Consider the following 20,294-nt stretch of genomic DNA (forward strand, 5'->3'; position numbering starts at 1 on the left):
TAATTATTATCAACATATCACTTGTGAAACAAGAGGAGCCAACACACTAGACCACTGTTGTACTACTATCAAAAGCACTTACCGTGCTATCCCACACACACACTTTGGGAAGTCTGATCACCGGCTGTACTTCTACTCCCTGAGTATAGGCAGAGACTGAAGACTGCGGCACCAGTAGTGAGGACCAAGAAGGTATGGTCAAGGGAGGCACAGGAGCACTTACAGGACTGCTTTGAGTCCATGGACTGGACTGCACTCAAGGATTCATCTTCAAATCTGAATGAGTACACCACAACTCTGACTGACTTTATTAAAACTTGTGTGCATGAGTGTGTGTGCCTACAGGAATATACTGTACTGTTCAGTGTGCAAGTACAGCAATACACCCGACTAATTCAGAAATGAGGTCCACATTTACGTGCACATTGGACTGGTTTAACAGTAATAGGTCCTTTTTTCTTTCTTTTCTTTTCCTGTTAACCATTAAATAAAGTTGAAAATTGGTAAATATGCTTTCTTTACAATTTTACGCTGGTATATGATCTCATCTCTTGGCAACCGATGATTGTGTGAGAGCACTATTTACACAGCATTTGCTACAATCAATGTTCCTTAATCGGAACATCACAACTATCCTGTTTGGTTGAAACCTATTGATCGTTGATATATTCTACTTATGCAAGGTGGTCTTCTCACTGCTAAATCACATGGCTGTTAGTAGAGTTAGATAATGAGTCAAGTTGGTATACAACACCCGGTGAGAGGGATACACAGTATACACACACACACTTAATGTATTTTAATTTTTAATTATGTATTGCAATGTACTGTTACTGCAAAAATAACAAATTTCATGACATATCAAACCTGATTCTAGTTGGATTGTTCCTCCAATAGCTGGTGAGGACTCAAATGGCCAATGTTTACTTCCATGCAGTAACAAAAAAACTACAGCAACAGGGAAGATCCACTGAGAATGAGTCAGTAGCCAATTCTCGGCTTGAAACATTAGGTTTATAATGTACTTGTTCCCCACAATCCCCTCTCCTCTCACTGGAAAGAGAACATAGAACACTACAGGCCCTTCGGCCCACAACCTTTTAACTTACTCTAAGATCAATCCACCCCTTTCCTCCTACGTAGCCCTTCATTTTTCCCTCATCCAGGTGTCTATCCAAGAGTCTTTTAAAATGTCCCTAATGCATGTATCTGCCTCTACCACCTCCTCTGGCAGTTCCATGCACCCTTCACTCTGTGTAAAGAACTTACTTTTGACACTTCGCCATACTTTCCTCAAATCACCTTAAAATTATTCCCCTCCATATTAAGCATTTCTGCCTGGGGGAAATGTCAATGCTATTCAATCGATCTATGCCTCCCCCCCCCCCCCCCCACACACACAATTATAACCAGGGGTAATGGAATAAAAGGATACCCCTTTAGAACAGCAATGAGGGATTTGTTTAGCCAGAGGGTAGTGAATCTGTGGAATTTGTTGCCACAGATGGCTTCAGAGCCCAAGTCATTGGGTATATTTAAAGTGGAAGTTGATACATTTTTGATTAGAAAGTGTGTCAAAAGGTTATGGGGAGAAGGCAGGAGAATGGGGTTGAAAAGGGATAACGAATCAGCCGTGATCATATGTCAGAGCAGACTCAAAGGGCTAAATGACCCAATTCTCCTCCAATGACTTTTGGAGCTACATACCCAGAGAAAAATGGAGGTAATTTTATTCTGGGCCAGTCCTCAAAGTGTTAAATTTTAATCTCAAGGCCCAGTAATGCCCATGCTGTCACTGTACTGCTTTATTATCCAAAAGACTGAGACTCAAATCACTCTGTATCTACACATTCTGGCAGCTTCGAGGTCAGACTGCAGTCTGCATTATGTCAGCTTTACGTTTCTGGGTTATAACAGCAACAGAACCTCTAAAGAACTAATGCAGCACTTGCTCATCCCAAAACAAAACTTACAACTTTTACTTAAGGTTTATTTATTTCTCCAGATAGTCCAGTCTTCATTATGTGATTCTTATTTCACTTCAGGCAAAGGGAGGTCCTGGGTTTCATATTTAGACTAATGAGTTTGCTGATCCCTGCTGGAGCCATGATAGGCTTCAATCCTCCTACATGAGGGAAGCAAGTACAATGGATTTGGGTTAATTGAGTCATCGGTTACTTGGGGCAGCGATTTATTTGGGACACCTCTTAAAGAACAAAAACAAAATCAATAAAGTAGCCGGGATTCCTTTTGTTTATTTGGGATTGGGACTGGAGACTGTTACTGAACAGTTTCTCACTGCACTAGTCGGGCACAATTAAGTGGCCGTTAGACACTGCACTGTGCTTAGTGTACTCAGTTATTAAACAGCATCAGTTGTGTGTTCAAAAAGTGGCGATTTTTGTCACTGACAGTTGGTGAGAAATAAGCAGTAAGACAATTCAGAATTGTTTTGCTCACCGGGGTTTCAAGCATTCAGGCTTGGTGATGCCAGGAGTGAAAATGAATGATTTCAAAGTTTAAAGTAAATTTAATACCAAAGTACATGCAAACCTGATTCATTTTCTTGCAGGCATACTCAATAAATCCAAAAAATAATAACAATTACAGAATCAATGAAAGATCACACCAACTTCAGTGTTTTAAAAAGAAAGAAAGAAGCAATGAAGAAATAAGCTAAAAATATCAAGAATATGAGATGAAGAGTCCTTGAAAGTGGGTCCATTGAGAACATTTCAGCAATGGAGCAAGTGAAGTTGAGTGGTTATCCCTTTTGGTTCAAGAGCCTGATGGTTGAGGGGTAATAATTGTTCCTGAACCTGGTGGTGTGAGATCTGAAGTCCTGATAGTACCAATGAGAAGAGAGCATGTGCTGGGTGGGGGGGTGGGGGGTGGGTACCCGATGATGAATACTGCTTTTCTGTGACAGTGTTTCATTTCGATGTGCTCAGTGGTGAGGAGGGTTTTATGTTCAAGGGTATTGGTGCTTCCATCCCAGGCTGTGATATAGCCAGTCAATATACATTCCACTACACATCTACAGAAGTTTAAAGGTTTAGATGTCATGCTGAAAGGAAGTAGAGGCACTGCTATGCTTTCTTCATAATTTCATTTGCATGCTGGGCCCAGGACAGATCCTCAGAAATAATAACAGCTGGAAATTTAAGTTGCTGACCCTCTTCATCTCTGATCCTCTGATGAGGACTGGTTTGTGGACATCTGGTTTCCTTTTCCTGATGTCAACAATCAGCTCCTTGGTCTTGCTAACATTGATTGAGAGGTAGTTGCTATGGCACCCTCAGCCATATTTTCCATCTCCCTCCTATATGCTGATTCATCTCCACCTTTGATTCGATCTGTGACAGTGGTGTCATCAGCAAACTTAAATACGGCAATGGAGCTGTGGTTAGACTCACGGTAAAACGAGCAGAGCAGGATGCAAAGCACACAGCCTTGAGGTGCACCTGCGCTGTTGGAGATTGCAGAGGAGATGCTGTTGCCAATCTGAACTGACTGGGGTCTGCAAGAGAGAGAAAAAAAAACGAGGATCCAATTGCACAGGGGTTATTGAAACTGAAGTCTTGAAGCTTATGGATTACTTTTGCGGGGATGATGGTATTGAATGCTGAGCTGTAGTCAATAAAGAGCATCCTGATGTATGTATCTTTGCTGTCCAGCTGTTCCAGGGTTGAGTGAAGAGCCAATGAGAAAGCATCTGCTGTGAACCTGTTGCTCTGGTAGGCAATTTGGAGTGGATCCAAGTCGCTTCTCAGGCAGGAGTTGATGTGTTTTACCACCAACCTCCCAAAACACTTCAAGATTATGGATCCAAGTACTACTGAATGATAGTCATTGAGGTAGGTCACCACGTCCTTCTTCAGCACCAGTATACTTGAAGCTTGCTTGAAGCAGGTGGGTACCTCAGACTGCTGAAACAAAAGGTTAAAGATCCTAGTGAACACTCCAGTCAGTTGATCAGCACAGGTTTTGGCCAGGTACTCGATCTGGGATGGCAGCTGTTTGTGGGTTCACCCTCCTGAAGGCCATTCGTACATCAGCCTCAGAGACTGAAGTCATAGGATCATCAGGGGCTGTAGGAGCTTGTGATGGTTCCTCAGTGCCTTCTATGGTCAATGAGAGCATAGAAGGCATTGTGCTCATCTGGAAGTGAAACCCTGTTGTTTCCTATGTCACTTGATTTGACTTCACAACCTGGTACTCCAGCTGCAGTGCTGCGGACAAAAAAGCCTTGCAGAGGGTGGTTAGGGGAGCAGAGAAGGTTATTGAGGTCTCCCTACCTTCTGTCCAAGACCTCTTTCAGAGTTGATGCCTCCAGAAGACATGGTACATCATTTCAGGCCCTTCACACCCTCTCCATATACTGTTTGTTCTTCTGCCATCAGGCAAACGTTACAGGAGCATCAAAACAAAAACCACAAGGCTACTAAACAGCTTCCTCCCTCAGGCAGTCAGACCGCTAAATAGCTGCTCTACCTGACTCTGCTTTGGACACTTTTAACTTGCAATCGACACTTATAACTTGATTTTAACCGACACGTGGCTGTTGTGTTTTACTATTTATTGTCGTGTTTACTATTTATTGTTGCGTTTGTTATGTTATGATTGCACTTGCCCCTGGGAAACGCTGTCTCATTCTGCCCTGCAGAGCTGATGTATGGTTGGAATGACAATAAAGTTTTTTGAATCTTGAATCTTATAAGCTGTGATAGCATTCAAGCCCTGTCACAGCTGTAGAGCATCCTTCTTTGATTCAAGTTTAGTCTGGAATTGCCACTCAGATGGCTTACTGGAGATTGTACCTGGATCTCTTGAAACTTTCTTGGTCACCAGCCTTTAATGCCTCTGACTGGCTCTGAGCAGATTACAGATCTCATGGTTTATCCAGGGTTTCTGACTGGGGAAGACAAGCATGTCCTCAATGTGAGGACGCGCTTGTCTAAACTGTTTTACTAAAATCTGTGACAACTGTAGTATATTCATTCAGATCCACTGACCATGGCCCAGTCCCAGAAGCAATCCTGTAGCCACTGCTCCGCTTCCTGCAACCACCTCTTTGTTTCCAATTCTCTGGAGTTTTGCTCTTTAGCCTCTGCCTGATTTCACTATTTCAACAAGAATTATGAAGGTATTGACAATCATCTTGAATAAAAATGAAGATTTGGAGGATGCAATCGTCTAAAGCATTGTATGAAGACATCTGCACTGATTTTGTTCATTTACAGTCATCAAAGGAACACGGCAGATGAATTCTTCCATTGATATCTATTAGGACATAATGCAGCTCTATAGTACTGTACAGGTATTAGTAACATTCTGAATTTCATTTAAACACATACATTGTTATTCAGTTAAATGGTAGTTTGTCTTTTTTATACCTTTTAACTATTTTCATGAAATTTCAGTTAACTGGGGCAGTCACTTAATTGGCCAAAATGTATTGGTCGCAATGTGTCCCAATTCACTGGAATCCACTGAACTGTGTTTCAGAAGTTAGTCAACGACCAAGAAAAGTGAACGGAAAAGAATGGATAAGAAGTGGAAAGGGTGAGCAGTCTCAAGTACTTGGGTGTTAACATCTCTGAAAATGTATCCTGGACCCAACAGATGATGCAAGTTCCAAGGTAATGACAGCAGCTATATTTCCATCTGATTGATGCAGACTGGGGCACTTTGGCAAAGAATGGCCCTGAGGCCTACAATGGGCTAGTGGCAAGGCCTTGATCTGAACTAAACTGAATACTACTGGACTCCTGTTTGATATTCTATGTATTGTTTACTCACTTATTGAAAAAGTTGTTTTTTTTTGGTCATTGAGTGTTTGATGCTTTCTTGAATGGGTTCCACGCTGTTTTTTTTTGTTTTATAACTGCCTGTGGGCGGACAAATCTCAGTTATATTTTGTGTACATACCTTGATAATTAATGTACTTTGAATCTTATTAGGAGACTTGGTATATCACGAAAGACTCTTGCAAATTTCTACAGATGCTCTGTGGAGAGCATTCTAATGGTTGTGTCACCATCTGGTACAGAATCAGAAAAAGCTGCAGAAGGTTGCAAACTCAGTCAGCTCTGTCATGGGCACGACCCTCCCCAGCGTCCAAAACACCTTCAAACAGGTGGATGCCTCAAAAAGGTGGCATCGCTCATTAAGGACCCCCATCACCCAGGGTATACCCTCTTCTCATTGCTACCATCAGGAACCTGAAGACACACACTCAGCCTTTTAGGACCAGTTTCCTCCCCACCGCCATCAGATTTCTGAATGGACAATGAATCCATATACATTACCTCACTATTTTTTTCTTCCTTTGCTCTCTTTTTGCACTATATATATTCCTTACTTCAACTTATAGATTTTTTTTGTATTACAATGTACTGCTGGAACAAAACAACATATTTCAGAATATATGCCAGTGATGTGAAACCTGATTCTGAGAGTGATAGCTTCAGAATTACTATGTAGGACAAAAGGTGCATAGAATGAATGACTAGCTGTCATAATACAGCTCAACACACGGGCAGTAAGACAGATACATTTAATAAGTATAATACAATAATCTGATACTGCTCTTCATCCCCTATAATTCAATCTCAAATCCAAGTTTTGATCAACAAGAAAGATAAAAGGTTAGCTTTATTTGTCACTTGTACAATGAAACATACAGTGACGTGTGTCATTTTGTGTCAAAAACAAATACAGTCTGGGAATGTGCTAGGAGCAGCCCTCAAGTGCCACCTTAGGGATAGTAAGTTGAGGGCGTGCTTCTGAAGCCAACATAGCATGCCCACAACTTACTAACCCTAACCCGTCCGTCTTTGGAATGTGGGAAGAAACTGAGGCACTTGGAGGAAACCTACACTGCCAATTGTGGAAAATGTACAATGTCCTAATGAACAACTGTGAGAACTGAACCCCGATGGGTGGTTACTGGCACTATAAAGTATTACTCTATCTGCTACGTTACCATGTGGCTATTCACAAAACACCGGAACAATTCCACCATGATCCAGCATGTAAAACTGACCTGAAACCAGTTTAAAATGTTAATCTCAATTGGTCAGAATCACAATCAGGTTTATATGTCAGGAAATTTGTTACTTTGCAGCAGCAGTGCAGTGTAAAGATGTTTACTGTAGCATACAGAATAAATAAACAGTGCAAGAAAAATGAATAACCAAGTAATATTCATGGCTCATGGACCGTTCAGAAATCTGATGCCAGAGGGGAAGAAGCTCTTCCTAAATCATTGAGTGCAAGTCTCCAGGTTCCTGTACCTCTTCCTCAGTAGTATCACAGAATGGAGAAGAGTGTGACGCACATTTTTCAACAAAGAATGGGTTAACAGTATTGAGAAGCAGTTTTCAAAGCTTCATCTTTTATTCCATTCCTCTTTAGTCCAGAAGCATCGAGTCCAATGAACTCTCTAGAAACTCAAGCTCAGACTAGAGACTGACCTTTCTGCTCCATGAGACGTTATTTACAGAATCCATGTACAATGAAGATGCAAAAATGGAAAAAAAATAGGTTAATGGAGAAACTGGAAATAGAGGCCAGAAAACTAAGGGGGAGTTTGGATAAGAGGTGAATTTCAAGTACTTTGAGATATTAGAAACTTGTATACCAGTAGGACATTAAGTAACCAGAAAACACAGATTTACGTATGATCATTTGCAAAATGGACAAGGGTAGAGATGAGCGGAAATTTCTTTTAGAAACTGTCTGTTGTAATCTAGAATGCATTGCATGAAAGGGAACTAGAACCAAATTAAAAATATATTTCAAGAAAAGAATTACATTGTGTGTGTTACACTGAATGACATAAATTTGTGATGCGTCCTTCTATATATAAACATTATATGTATTTCCCCCCGTCCAACACACTATTTACCCTTTTTCTATATATCAATGTTAAATTCTTTGCCAGCCTTAGCCAGTTCACAAAGCTGAAGGTGAAAACAGAAAGATTCATTGCTGGCATTCCAAGACTTCGCCTTCTCCTTGGACAGTTAAAAATAATCCTTCCCTCCCAGATAGTGCAAATTCCACTTCTGATAGGGACTAGATTAACTGCCAAACTGAGCTTAACACCAGGCTGTTACTCCACACCTACCCGTGCTGTCTTGTCTCTTGAGCCACTAACGATGACATGTCCTCGGCTGTCGATGCAGTTGACCTCTTGATTGTGTGCTGAGTACTTTGCACAGAATGAGTTGCAAGTATCGTAGATAATGATCTTCCCATCCCTGCCAAGCAGTTTAACATCTTGTCTCAGCAACATGCATCAGAATTGTCATTAGGTTTAGTACATAAATACACACACAATTGCCTCACAGGGCTGTTGAAATAGTTTGGACACTTTTGGACAAGAAAATAATAACTTTTAAAAATGTAATGGCTCCTAAAACAATTAAGCTGATCAGAGATAGATACACTTAACCTTTCATGCAGATTCCTTCATGTGCTGTCACTATGAAGCTGAGACAACAAGAAAGTGAGGGCACATGTGAGAGACAGAGTGGGAGAGCAGAGGCAAGGAGCCACAGAAGGGCATGCACAGAGGGAAGCACATCAGGGAGTAAAAGTGAACTGAACAGGAAGCAGAGAAGGCCAAGTGGGGTGGGGGGAATGTTGTGGGGAGAAGGTTGCACCATGAAACGTAGAAGGGCTGAGGGAGCAGATGTAGAGCTGGCCTTTGAACAAATATCTCCCAATAGCAAAATAAAATTAAATGCCCCCTTCTACATGACCCATACTATGTGTGAAAGAGTCACAGAATGCAAGTAAGACCACTGGTCCTTAAACCTTGTAGAGAGGAACTTTCACAACCTCACTTCCCTCATCCAGGAACACAAGAATATAACTGAGAGCGTCTGAGACAAAATAGCTCATAACTACATTCAAGAAAGGAAATAAATCCAATCACAGTAATGACAGTCCCTGCTGCCTTCTATGAGGGAAGATTTTCTAAGGACATTCTTTTTAGTTTTATTTATTTATTTAAGAGTCACAGCATGGTAACAAGCCTTTCCAGCCCAATGAGCTTGTGCCGCCCAATTACACCCATGTGACCAATTACCCTATTAACCTACAAGTCTTTGGAATGTGGGAGGAAACCAGAGCACTCAGAGGAAACCTATATGGTGATGGGCAGAACTTGCAAACTCCTTCAGACACCAGCGGGAATTGAACCCTGGTCACTTGTGCTGTAATACTGTTATACTCCCATGCCGCCTCCTAGCAACAAAGGAACTGAACCCAGATTGCTGGCACTGTGACACTGCTACACTACTGTACTACCCCATTTCTCTATGCCTCCTCCCAGTGGCTGAAGCTCCTAACTGAGTTGCATAGCAGATGCCATCAAGACATTTAATAGACATGATTTTCATGGCCTACCAACTCCGAGAAAAATCCAGGTAACAGCATCAACCATAATGCAGAGACTTTCTTGACCTCACAAGAATGTTTAATTTTGTGAAGTGAGAAGATTTGTGAATAACCCTTCTCAAATCTGGGTGGTCCCATGTCAGTTTGGTGATGCCATGGAAGCCTTGATCTCAGTGCAGGTTGGAATCAAGCAAAGTTGCATGATCATTCCAACTTTTTCAACAAAAAAAATTATACCTCACCTCCAAAATCAGAAGGCAATGACCTTGGTTTGCCCATCTTGCCAATCCATGCCTCTACATTTCCACAAATGTGCATGCATTGCCAAGATAAGCAAACCATCAGTGGCTCCTCCCAGGCTAATGCTGAAGCTCTGATATGGCTTGAATGGCTTCACAAGGCAGCCACATCATCTGCATGCCTGATACCAGGTTCCCAGAAAACTGATTTTCATAATGGCATAAAACCCTACGGACTCACTTCAAGGGCATTATAACTAATGTTCGCAGAATTATTTATTTACTATAATTTTCTTCTGCATTTGCACAGTTTGTCTTCTTTTGCACACTGGTTGCTTCTCAGTCTTTGTGTGTAGTTTTTCATTGTCCTGTTGTACTTATTTGTTCTACTGTGAATGCCCGCAAGAAAAAATCTCAGGGTAGCATATGGAGATATACATGTACTTTGATAATAAATTTACTTTGAACTTTGGGAGTTCCAGGAGGCTAGAGAAAATGTTCTAAAGGGATGTTCTAAAGGCCTCCTTGGCCAAAAAAAAAATTAATAAAATTAACATCCATGGATATTTCTGGCCAAGGATAAAGAGTAGGAAAACTGCAAAACAGCCAAACCACCTACCCATCGATCCGTATGGGCACTTCCTGGCCCACCTGTATCAAAATCTGTGTTTCATGCCTTATCAGAAGCCAACAAACTAGATAATTATCCACTGCAAAGGACTGCCTAAGAAGACTTAATAATCTGGATCTCTTACCCTCCACCACTGACAACATGTGGTTCATTGACGACAAATCGGCAGACATCATCCTGGTGACCAGTATACACAGCAGCAGGGTGCCGATGCAGACCAATAGCGTTCCGACTCAAGGGATAGGCTCGGATGTCAGATGCTTGGGAGAGATAGAGCCATTGTTTGTCCAGTTGTAACCAAGGTAACAAACTAAAGACAAATTAAAAGGTAGATCAGGTCAGAATCAGTTTTAATATCACTGGCATATATCATGGTTTGTTGTTTTATGCAGCAATACATAATAATAACTATAAATTACAATGTATATATAAACTAAACAAGCAGTTCAAAGAGAGGAAATTCACTGAAGTAATGTCCATGGGTTCATTGAGCATTCAGAAATCTGATAATGGAGTGGAAGAAGCTGTTCCTAAAAAGTTGAGCATGTGTCTTCAGGCTCCTGAACCACTTCCTTGATGGTAGCAATGAGAGGAGGGCATGTCCTAGATAATGGGGGTCCTTAATGATGGATGCCAACTTTTTGAGGCAATGCCTTTTAAAGGTGTCTTTGATGCTGGAATGGCTATTGCCCGTGATGGAGCTGGCTGAGTTTATAACTTTCTGCACTTTTTTTTTGATCCTGTGCTGTGACCCTTCAAAACAACACAACTAGGGAGCCTTTCCCTATGTTTCAATGAAGCAAGATAGGCTCTTGGCATTAAACTTTAAGGGGATAAGACAGGCGAATGGGGTTGAGAGGGATAATAAGTCAGCCATGATCAAATAACAAAGCAGACTAGGTGGGCTGAATAGCCCAATTCTGTTCCAGTAATTTATTGTCTAGGAACAGAGCCTGTTCCAGCATAGCTTTGCTACATAGCAATCCATAATTATACAACCATAAATATTAGCTGGCATATCAAGAACTCAATGTGGTTCTGAGCATTAATGGTACTGAACAACTAAAGGATGAACTGGCTTGTTGTGTATTTAAAACCACGAAGGTGACACAGTAAGACAACTGGTAGAGCTACAATCCCACAGCTCCATTGGTCTGGGTGCTACCACGCTCCAGGGCTGTTCACATGGACTTCTCCCATTCTCCAAGATCGTATGCATTTCCCTCTGGGACACTGCACCACCCAAAACTGAGCAAGCTAGTAAGCTAATTGTTCACATACATTAATGACTGTAGAATCTGGGGAGAGTTAATAATAATGAGGGCTTAAGAAAAAGTTTGTTTAATTGTCATTCAACCATATACGAATACTCTTGAATATAGCCAAACAGAACAGTGTTCTCCAGGGCTAAGGTGCAAAACGCAGTACCAACAGTCATACACAACACAAGGCACGATTAATTTGACAGCAGCAAGTATACAGTTGCAAAAAAGTAACATAGCCCAAGTCCTGCAAAGCCTGCAACAGTCCGATCATCGTGCATTGTGCAGCTACAGATGAGCACAATCCAGGTTATCTTGCACTGAGTGAACCCTAGAGGACAGCACTGATGGGAGAGACCAGAACCCAGCCGAGAATGGGTGCCACCACACCACATCACCTCTGGTGTCTTCTCCGCTAAGCTGGTATCAGAGCCTAGTCTACGCATCGAGTGAAGCCACACACCTCCCCTGCCATTGGTCTTGCAGGACTCTGCATTACCAATGGACAACTGGAATCACTGGTAAACCATGGAAGACAATCCCTTGCACCATTTGTTGGACAGCGCCTTCCTGTAGCAGGCAACAACAAAGTCTGAAACAAGTCCACGTCCATCGCCATCGAGCAAATTGCTAGTGGGGTAGACCTGCAGTACTTGATGATCTTAATATCCACGAGTGTCTTGCGATCATAAAATAGCTGTAAAGGATGAACAACTATGCCTCTGTTTGAACCCAAAATGGCTTCTGCAACCAAGCACACCGCATTTTACCAGAAAATGAGATCAATGTAGTATTAGTGTAAATATCTATTTGCTGGTCTTCCTTTACTCTCCTGATTACCCCAACTCTTTGTACATGGAGATCCAAAAACTTACTCTGGTGAAGCTTTCCTAAAGAAAAGTCTAACAAAAAAGCTGACTTCTCATATTGTTTTCCAGTCCTGATGAAGGATCTCGGCCTAAAACATCGACTGTTTACTCTTATCCACAAATGCTGCCTTGCCTGAGTTCCGCCAACATTGTGTGTGCATTGCTTTGATTTCCAGCCTCTGCAAGTTTTCTCTTGTTTGCAAACCTGAAAAGATTGGTTAATGGGAGAGTGGATAAAAAGCTGTAATCTTCTGAAAACTCTTCAGTTCTGGAGAAATGCCACAGGATTGGAAAACTGCTAATCTGATAGCCCTATTCAAAAAGCAGGTAACTCTCAGCTGATTAGCCTAACGTCTCTTGTTGGATGATAATTAAATTGGTTTATAAAGGAGTGACGGCAGTCACTTTTAGGAAATTAGGAAAGTTGTAATCAAGCAGAAGTAACATTGCTTCATGGTGGAAAATGTGTGGGGCAAATTTGTTAGATCTTTTTTAGGAAAGCTTCACCAGAGTGAGTGTTTGGATCTCCGTGTACAAAGAGTTGGGGTAAACAGGAGAGTAAAGGAAGACCAGCAAATAGATATTTACACTAATACTACACTAATCTCATTTTCCAGTAAAATGCAGTGTGCTTGGTTGCAGAAGCCTTTTTGGGTTCAAACAGAGGCATAGTTGTTCATACTTTACAGCTATTTTATGATCGCAAGACACTCCTGGATATTAAGATCATCAAGAACTGCAGGTCTAACCCACTAACAAGTTGCTCGATAGCGATGGAGATGGACTTGTTTCGGACTTTGTTGCCACCTGCTACAGGACAGCACCTGTCCAACAAATGGTGCAGATGATTGTCTTCCATGGTTTCCCAGTGATTCCAGTTGGCCATTGGTAATGCAGAGTCCTGCAAGACCGATGGCGTGGGAGAGGTGCTGTGTGGCTCAGCCAGCACCATCATGGGTACTAGCCTCCCCAGCATCGAGGACACCTTCAAAAGGTGATGCCTTAAAAAGGTTCAAAGGTTCCCTGAATGTAAGCCATCAGGTCAGGGAACTTCTCTGTCTTTATTCCAATTAGTTTACCTAGTACTAATTTTCTAGTAATGGTGATGATATTTCTAATTCCCCACCAGTATCTTTCAGTATTAATGGATGTATAGGCTATACATCCTCTACTACAAAAAAAGTTCCAAAATATCTGCTTAACTCCTCTTCCATTTCCTTGCTCCCATAACTATTGCCATAGCCTCATTCTTGATTGGAACCTCTCTCTTCCCTTTTATATACTTAAAGAAATTCTACTGAAACTGAAATGCAAGAAACCGCAGAGAGATGTGGACAAACTCAGCACTCCATGAAAACCAGCCTCCCCCTTCCCATGGACTCTGTCTGCACTTCTCTCTGCCTCAGTAAAGCAGCCAGTATAATCAAAGATCCCACCCATCCTCGTCACCCCCTCTTCTCCCTCCCCCTTTGGGGAGAAGACAGAAAAGCCTAAAAGCATATACTACCAAGTTGAAGGACGGCTTCTACTCTAGTGTTATACGACTATTGAATGATCCCTTAGTATGGTAAGATAGACTCTTGGCTTCACAGCCTATCCCATTATACTCCTACACCTCATTACCTACCTGCACCATAACACTTCATTCTGCACAGTTATTGCTTTACCTTACATCTTAATACCATTGTTGTAATGAAATGATTTATATGAATGGTATGCAAGACATGTTTTTAAGTGTGCCTTGGCACGTGTGACAATAATAAACCAATTTAGTTAATTTACTTCTCTGTTGTTATATTTCTTCCTGTTTGTAACATCTTCACTATCTTTCTCTCAACCTAGGCTGGGCTCATTGATTCCATACCTGTCCTGAAAGGGTTTGATATGACTGCGTAGAGACAATTTTGCTCATTATTTCAAAATCAGAATCAAGGTTTAATATCACTGACATATGTTGTGAAATATCTTGTTTTGATTTATCAGTACATTGCAATACATTGTGATATTTTAAAATGATATATTATAGTAAGTATATATTAAAAAAAATTTAAATTCAATAAGCTGTTCCTAAAACATTGCGTGTGTGTCTTCAGGTTCCTTTACCTCCTCCTTGATGGTAGCAATAAGAAGAGGGCAAATCCTGGGTGATGGGGGTCCTTAATGATGGATGCACTTGCAGTATCCAAGATTCTGGCAGACGCAGAGTGCACAAACCTCATGACGGGCAGGCTGTGGGATGGGTTGCCAGCCGATGTTTGTCTCCATTTTCGCCATTTAAACCTTCCATTGTGTGCTGATTAAGGCAACGAGGGAGACTGAAGCATTGAGGTGAGTGTAGAGGCTGCCTGCCTTTTATTCGATCTGCCCAGAGGGTATGGCCCACTCTGTATTTGAATGTGGACTTGGACTATAGAATCCTCCCACTGAGTCTTATAGTTTTTTTAAAATATTCTGTGTTTCTCGCTTGATCTTTCTTATATCACTTTGTGCAGGGAGGGGGATTTGGGGGTTAATGTGCCTATTCCGTTTTGTTCCTTTCTTGTGCGGGAGGAGGGATTTTGGGGGTTGACGTGCCTGTTCAGTTTTTGTTCGTATTTTTGTGCGGGGAAGGGGGATTTAGAGGTTGATGATTGTGCTGCCTTTCTTTCCTTTCTTGGTTTTATGGCTACCCAGAGAAGAAGAATTTCAGAGTTGTGTACTTTGATAATAAATGAACCTTTTTAAAAGGCATCACCTTTTGAAGGTGTCCTTGATGCCGGGGAGGCTAGTACCCACGATGGTGCGTGGTGAGCTTATAACTTTCTGCACCTTTTTCCAATTCTGTGCAACAGCCGCTCTGTACCAGACAGTAATGCAACCAGCTAGAATGATCTCCATGGTACATCTGTAGAAATTTGCAAGTGTCTTGATCACATATCAAGTCTCCTCAAACTCCTAATGAAATATAGCCACCGTTGTGCCTTTTTGTAACTTCATCAAGATGTTGAGCCCAGGATAGATCCTCAGAGATGTTGACACCCAGGAATTTGAAAGCTCTCACACTTTCCACTGCCGATCCCTCAATGAGAACTGGAGTGTTCTCCCTTGACTTCCCCTTCCAGAAGTCCACAATCAATTCCAAGGTCTTACAGACATGGAGTGCAAGGTTGTTGTTGCACAACACTCAACCAGATGATCAACCTCGTTCCTATATGCCCCCTCGTCACCATTTGAAATTCCGCCAACAAGTTATATCATCAGTAAATTTATGATGGTGTTTGAACTGTGCCTAGCCACACAGTCGTGAGCATAGAGAGAGTAGAGCAATGAGCTAAGCACACATCTTGAGGTGCACCAGTGTTGATGGTCAGTGAAGGGGAGATACTGTTTCCGATTGGCACAGGCTGTGATCTTTTCTGAAGAGATCAAGAGATGGAGGTACTAAGGCCCAGGTTTTGAAGCTTACTGATAAGAACAGAGGGTACGATTATGTTGAATGCCGAGCTGTAATCAATAAACAACTGTCTGATATACAGTTGGTGTAACTGTTGTCCAAATAATCCAAGGCCTAGTGGAGACCCAGTGAAATTGCACCCTCTGTAGAGTTATTGTGGCAATTGGCAAACTGCAGTAGGTCCAGGTACTTGCGAGGGTTCACCCTCTTGAAAGATGTTCTGACATCGGGCTCTGACGCAGAAATCACAAGTCACCAGATGCCGCAAGGATTTGCACAGGTGTAATTTTATTGAGCTCATCGGGGAATAAAGCATCACAAGCCAGTCACAATGTCAGGTTTTGCTTTGTCGGATGTAATGGCCTGCAAACCCTGCAAGACCAGATGTGTATCCGATTCCATCTGTAACTGGATCACCGGTTTGGAATGCCACAGCAGACTACAAATCTCCTGGTTCATCCACAGCTTTTGGCTTGGGTATGCACACTATGTTCTGAAGAGCACATACTCATCCACACAAGTCTTGAGGAAGTCGCTGACAACTGTTGCACATTCATTCAGATTCGAAACCGAACTGCTGAATATTGACGCTGACTGAAAGCAGTTCTGTAAGCACTTCTCCAGCTCCCTTGACCGGTGCTGTGGTTTCTGCCTGGGAGTACAGGTACAGTCAGGTGATTGAGTGGGTGTGGGATGGCATGGTAAATGTTCTTGATTGTGATAACACAGTGGTCAAGCGTGTTGGCGCCTTTGATTCCACAAGCGATAGATTGTTGGTAGTTTTTTCAGAGACATCTTCTAGCTGGCCCGATTGATATCCCCCACAATGATAGGGAAGGCATCAGAGTGTGCCTGCTGATTATGGTGCTCAGCTCCTCCTGTGCCTACCTGACACTGGCCTGAGAAGGATTGTATTAGGATGATGGCTGAAAACTCCCTCGGCAGATAAAGTAGATGACATCATATTGGGAAGAAATGGGGCCATAAACAGAAAAAATTGCCACTTACTTGCACTTCCACCTTAGAGTAACCTCTTGACGACACCTCCCATGCTTCCAGTTCTGAGAGACCTTCACACGCTCTTTCAGAGCTATCTGGGGAAACCTGAAACAGTACAGTACAGAAAAGAACTGAATGCATACTGTACTACAGTGTGCCAGTGATACAGAGGCTCTAATCAGTTTCAGTAGTACTGCCAAAACAATGTCAAATCTGTTTTACTCTTTGCCCATCTTTTTCTGCTAGCAACCTTAAACAAAAAAGAAAATATCCAGCATAGTGGAGAAAGGGCTGCTAATTTTGTATGGCAGACTGACATAATTCCCAGCAATTTTCAATCACCTCCCTGAACTAGCAGAGAGAACTCTGCAGAGAAAAGGAACAGAAAAAGGCTAAAGAAGTCCATGTAGGAGGAATTCACACAAAATGTAACAAGGCTTAGCTAGTATGACTGCTGCTCACTCACTGCCTAGAATTCAGCTCTGACCCATTCCAGACTGACAGAACTAATTCTCTCTATCTCATCTCACTCCTTAAAATAGAGCAAAATTAATCTAGCAGTAACATGGGATTAAGAAGCACTTGGCATTATTTAACAACAGCAAGTTCCTAACATGCAAGTACCACAGAGTCACAGAACACTAGAGCACAGAAACAGGCTCTTTGGCCCCTCCAATCCATGCCGAACTACCTGGTCCCAACTTCCTGCATACAAGACCACAGCCTTCCATACCCCTCCTATCCAAGTATCTATCCCAATTTCTCTTAAGTTTTGAGACCAAACCCAAATCCATTACTTCCACTGGCAGCTCACTGCACACTCTATGAAGAAGCTCCCCCTTCATGTTCTTCTTAAACAGTTCACCTTTCACTTTTAACCCTTGACCTGCAGTTCCAGCCTCACCTGAACTCAGTGGAAAAAGATAGTTTGCATTTACCCTACCTGCACCCCTCATAAAATCTCCCCTTATTCTCCTATACTCTAGAGAGTAAAATCCTAACCTATTCAACCTTCCCCAATAACCCAGGTGCACAAGTCCTGGCAATATGCTTGTAAATTCCATCTGCATTCTTTCAGTCTTATTGATATCTTTCTTTCCTGTAGATTGGTAACTTGGTGAAGGAGCAACACCTTATATTCTGTCTGTGTAGCATCCAACCTGACAGCACGAATAGCTATTTCTCCTTCTGGTAAAAAAATTTCCCTCCCCTTTCCTCTTCTTCTATTACCCACTCTGGCCTTTTACCTTTTCTCTACCTGGGTATAGGAGGAATCAAACTGAGTGAAGGAAAACCAAACTAAAGGGTGAGGTGTGGCAGATTTGACAGTTTAACCTTCAAATCACCAATTCTTACACTACAGCAAGAGTGGCAAGGTCCCTCCGAAGCAGACATTTCACAGCAGACAGGAGTTTCAAGATGTGCTGTCCAAGCTCTTCTGAAGAGGCACAAAGAAATGAGCAAGTTTGAGGACCAAGAAACATAGTGGTTGACAACAGAAACTGAATGCAGCAGATGAGAGAAAAATCAAACAGATGTCTCTTCTAAATCAGAAGTCCAGCACTGCTATCAGTTCTGAACTCACAGAAACCACTGGAACAAAAGTACACCCTTGTACAGACCAGACAATTCTTGTCAGAAGTGGGCTTTGGGGAAGGGTTGTTGCTGGAAAGTTATTCCTCTGAAGCGGAAACAAAGCTAAGAGACTCCGCTACGTACAAAAACACACGGATTAGGGTGCTGAACAATGGCAGCAAGTGCTTTGAACTGGCGAGTTAAACTTTAAAATATTTGGCTCAAATAGGAGGCAGCTCGCGTCTGTAGGTAGAATAGCTGGAAAGCACTACATGGATGAGTGTCTGCAGCCAACAATAGATAGATAGATAGATAGATAGATAGATAGATACTTTATTCATCCCCATGGGGAAATTCAACTTTTTTTCCAATGTCCCATACACTTGTTGTAGCAAAACTAATTACATACAATACTTAACTCAGTAAAGAATATGATATGCATCTAAATCACTATCTCAAAAAGCATTAATAATAGCTTTAAAAAAAAAAGTTCTTAAGTCCTGGCGGTAGAATTGTAAAGCCTAATGGCATTGGGGAGTATTGACCTCTTCATCCTGTCTGAGGAGCATTGCATCGATAGTAACCTGTCGCTGAAACTGCTTCTCTGTCTCTGGATGGTGCTATGTAGAGGATGTTCAGAGTTATCCATAATTGACCGTAGCCTACTCAGCGCCCTTCGCTCAGCTACCGATGTTAAACTCTCCAGTACTTTGCCCACGACAGAGCAACATGACACAACATGAAGGTTTCTTGCAGGTTTGGGGCTGCATTTCTGCAAATTGAGTTGGTGATCTGGTCAGAATTAACAGAATCCTCAATGCTGCGAAGTGCAAGCAGATTCTCATCCATCACGCAATACCATCAAGGAGGCATCTGATCGGTCCCAACTTTATTGTGCAGCAGGATAATGACCCCAAGTATACAGCCAAGATCATAAAGAACTATCTTCAACAAAAATAAGAACAAGGAGTTCTGCAACACGTCCACAGGGCCCTGATTGCAACATCATCGAGGCTGTCTGGGATTACTTGGAAGGACACACAGAAGCAACCAGGACAGCCAAAATCTGCAGAAGATTGGTGGCAAGTTCTTCTACCAGCTAATTTTCTCATAAAACTGCAGGACAATGTACCTAAGAGAACTGATGTTATTTTAAAGACAAAGGGTGATCACACCAAATATTGATTTGATTTAGGATTTTTAAAAACTATTGACTGCTCTTTACAGTAAATTTGTTGATATTTAAAAACTTTTCATTTCATTATTTTTGAAAGCATCCTTGCTTTACAGGATTCTTTTATGTGTGCTTAAGACTTTTGCACAGTGCTGTAAATACTGCATAATAATGAGTACTGCTCAGGTCTTATACAAACATCCTGTTCATCCACCTTGCCTTGTGATGAAAGTTTACACAGGTGGACCTATGCTTTTATAGTTTATAAGACTGCAAGACAATTTCATTGCAACACACAAGGTTCTGAGGAGGCTTCACTTGGTAGATGCTGACAGGGTATATGCCTGGTAATCTCAGTTCAGGGCAATTTCAGAGATCATGGATCACGGATTTAAAATAACTCAATTGTCTAAAAGGATCCTTCATCTTATGGAAATGAAGATACTGAGTAATAAGAAGTACCCTAAGCCAGAGAGAGCTTCAGGAGAAAAAAAGAATTGTGGCAGACAATTATGAAACCAGAGTTGAGGTGAAGATTGGATGAGCCACAGACTTAACAGATGGTGGAGCAAGCACAACAGTTTATATGGTCAACACAAAGTACACTGCAGATGCTGTGGTCAAATCAACACGTACAAACAAGCTGGATGAACTCAGCAGGTCGGGCAGCATCCGTTAAAATGAGCAGTCAACGTTTCAGG

General features: G+C 41.9%; 1 protein-coding gene across 2 annotated transcripts in view; it reads right to left on the reverse strand.

Moving 5' to 3' along the window:
* fbxw4 (F-box and WD repeat domain containing 4) overlaps positions 1-20,294 on the reverse strand; it is a 392,985-nt gene that overhangs the window by 341,445 nt on the left and 31,246 nt on the right. The window contains exons 2-4 of one of the 2 annotated variants that reach the window (XM_073027065.1): positions 16,854-16,949; positions 10,406-10,591; positions 8,135-8,267 (exon numbers count right to left, since the gene is read on the reverse strand). In XM_073027065.1, coding sequence (XP_072883166.1) covers positions 8,135-8,267; positions 10,406-10,591; positions 16,854-16,949 — 415 coding nt within the window. The remainder of the gene's footprint in view (positions 1-8,134; positions 8,268-10,405; positions 10,592-16,853; positions 16,950-20,294) is intronic. The other variant, XM_073027066.1, reaches the window with a different exon arrangement.

Source organism: Hemitrygon akajei, chromosome 23, assembly GCF_048418815.1.
Source record: "Hemitrygon akajei chromosome 23, sHemAka1.3, whole genome shotgun sequence".
NCBI lineage: Eukaryota > Metazoa > Chordata > Chondrichthyes > Myliobatiformes > Dasyatidae > Hemitrygon > Hemitrygon akajei.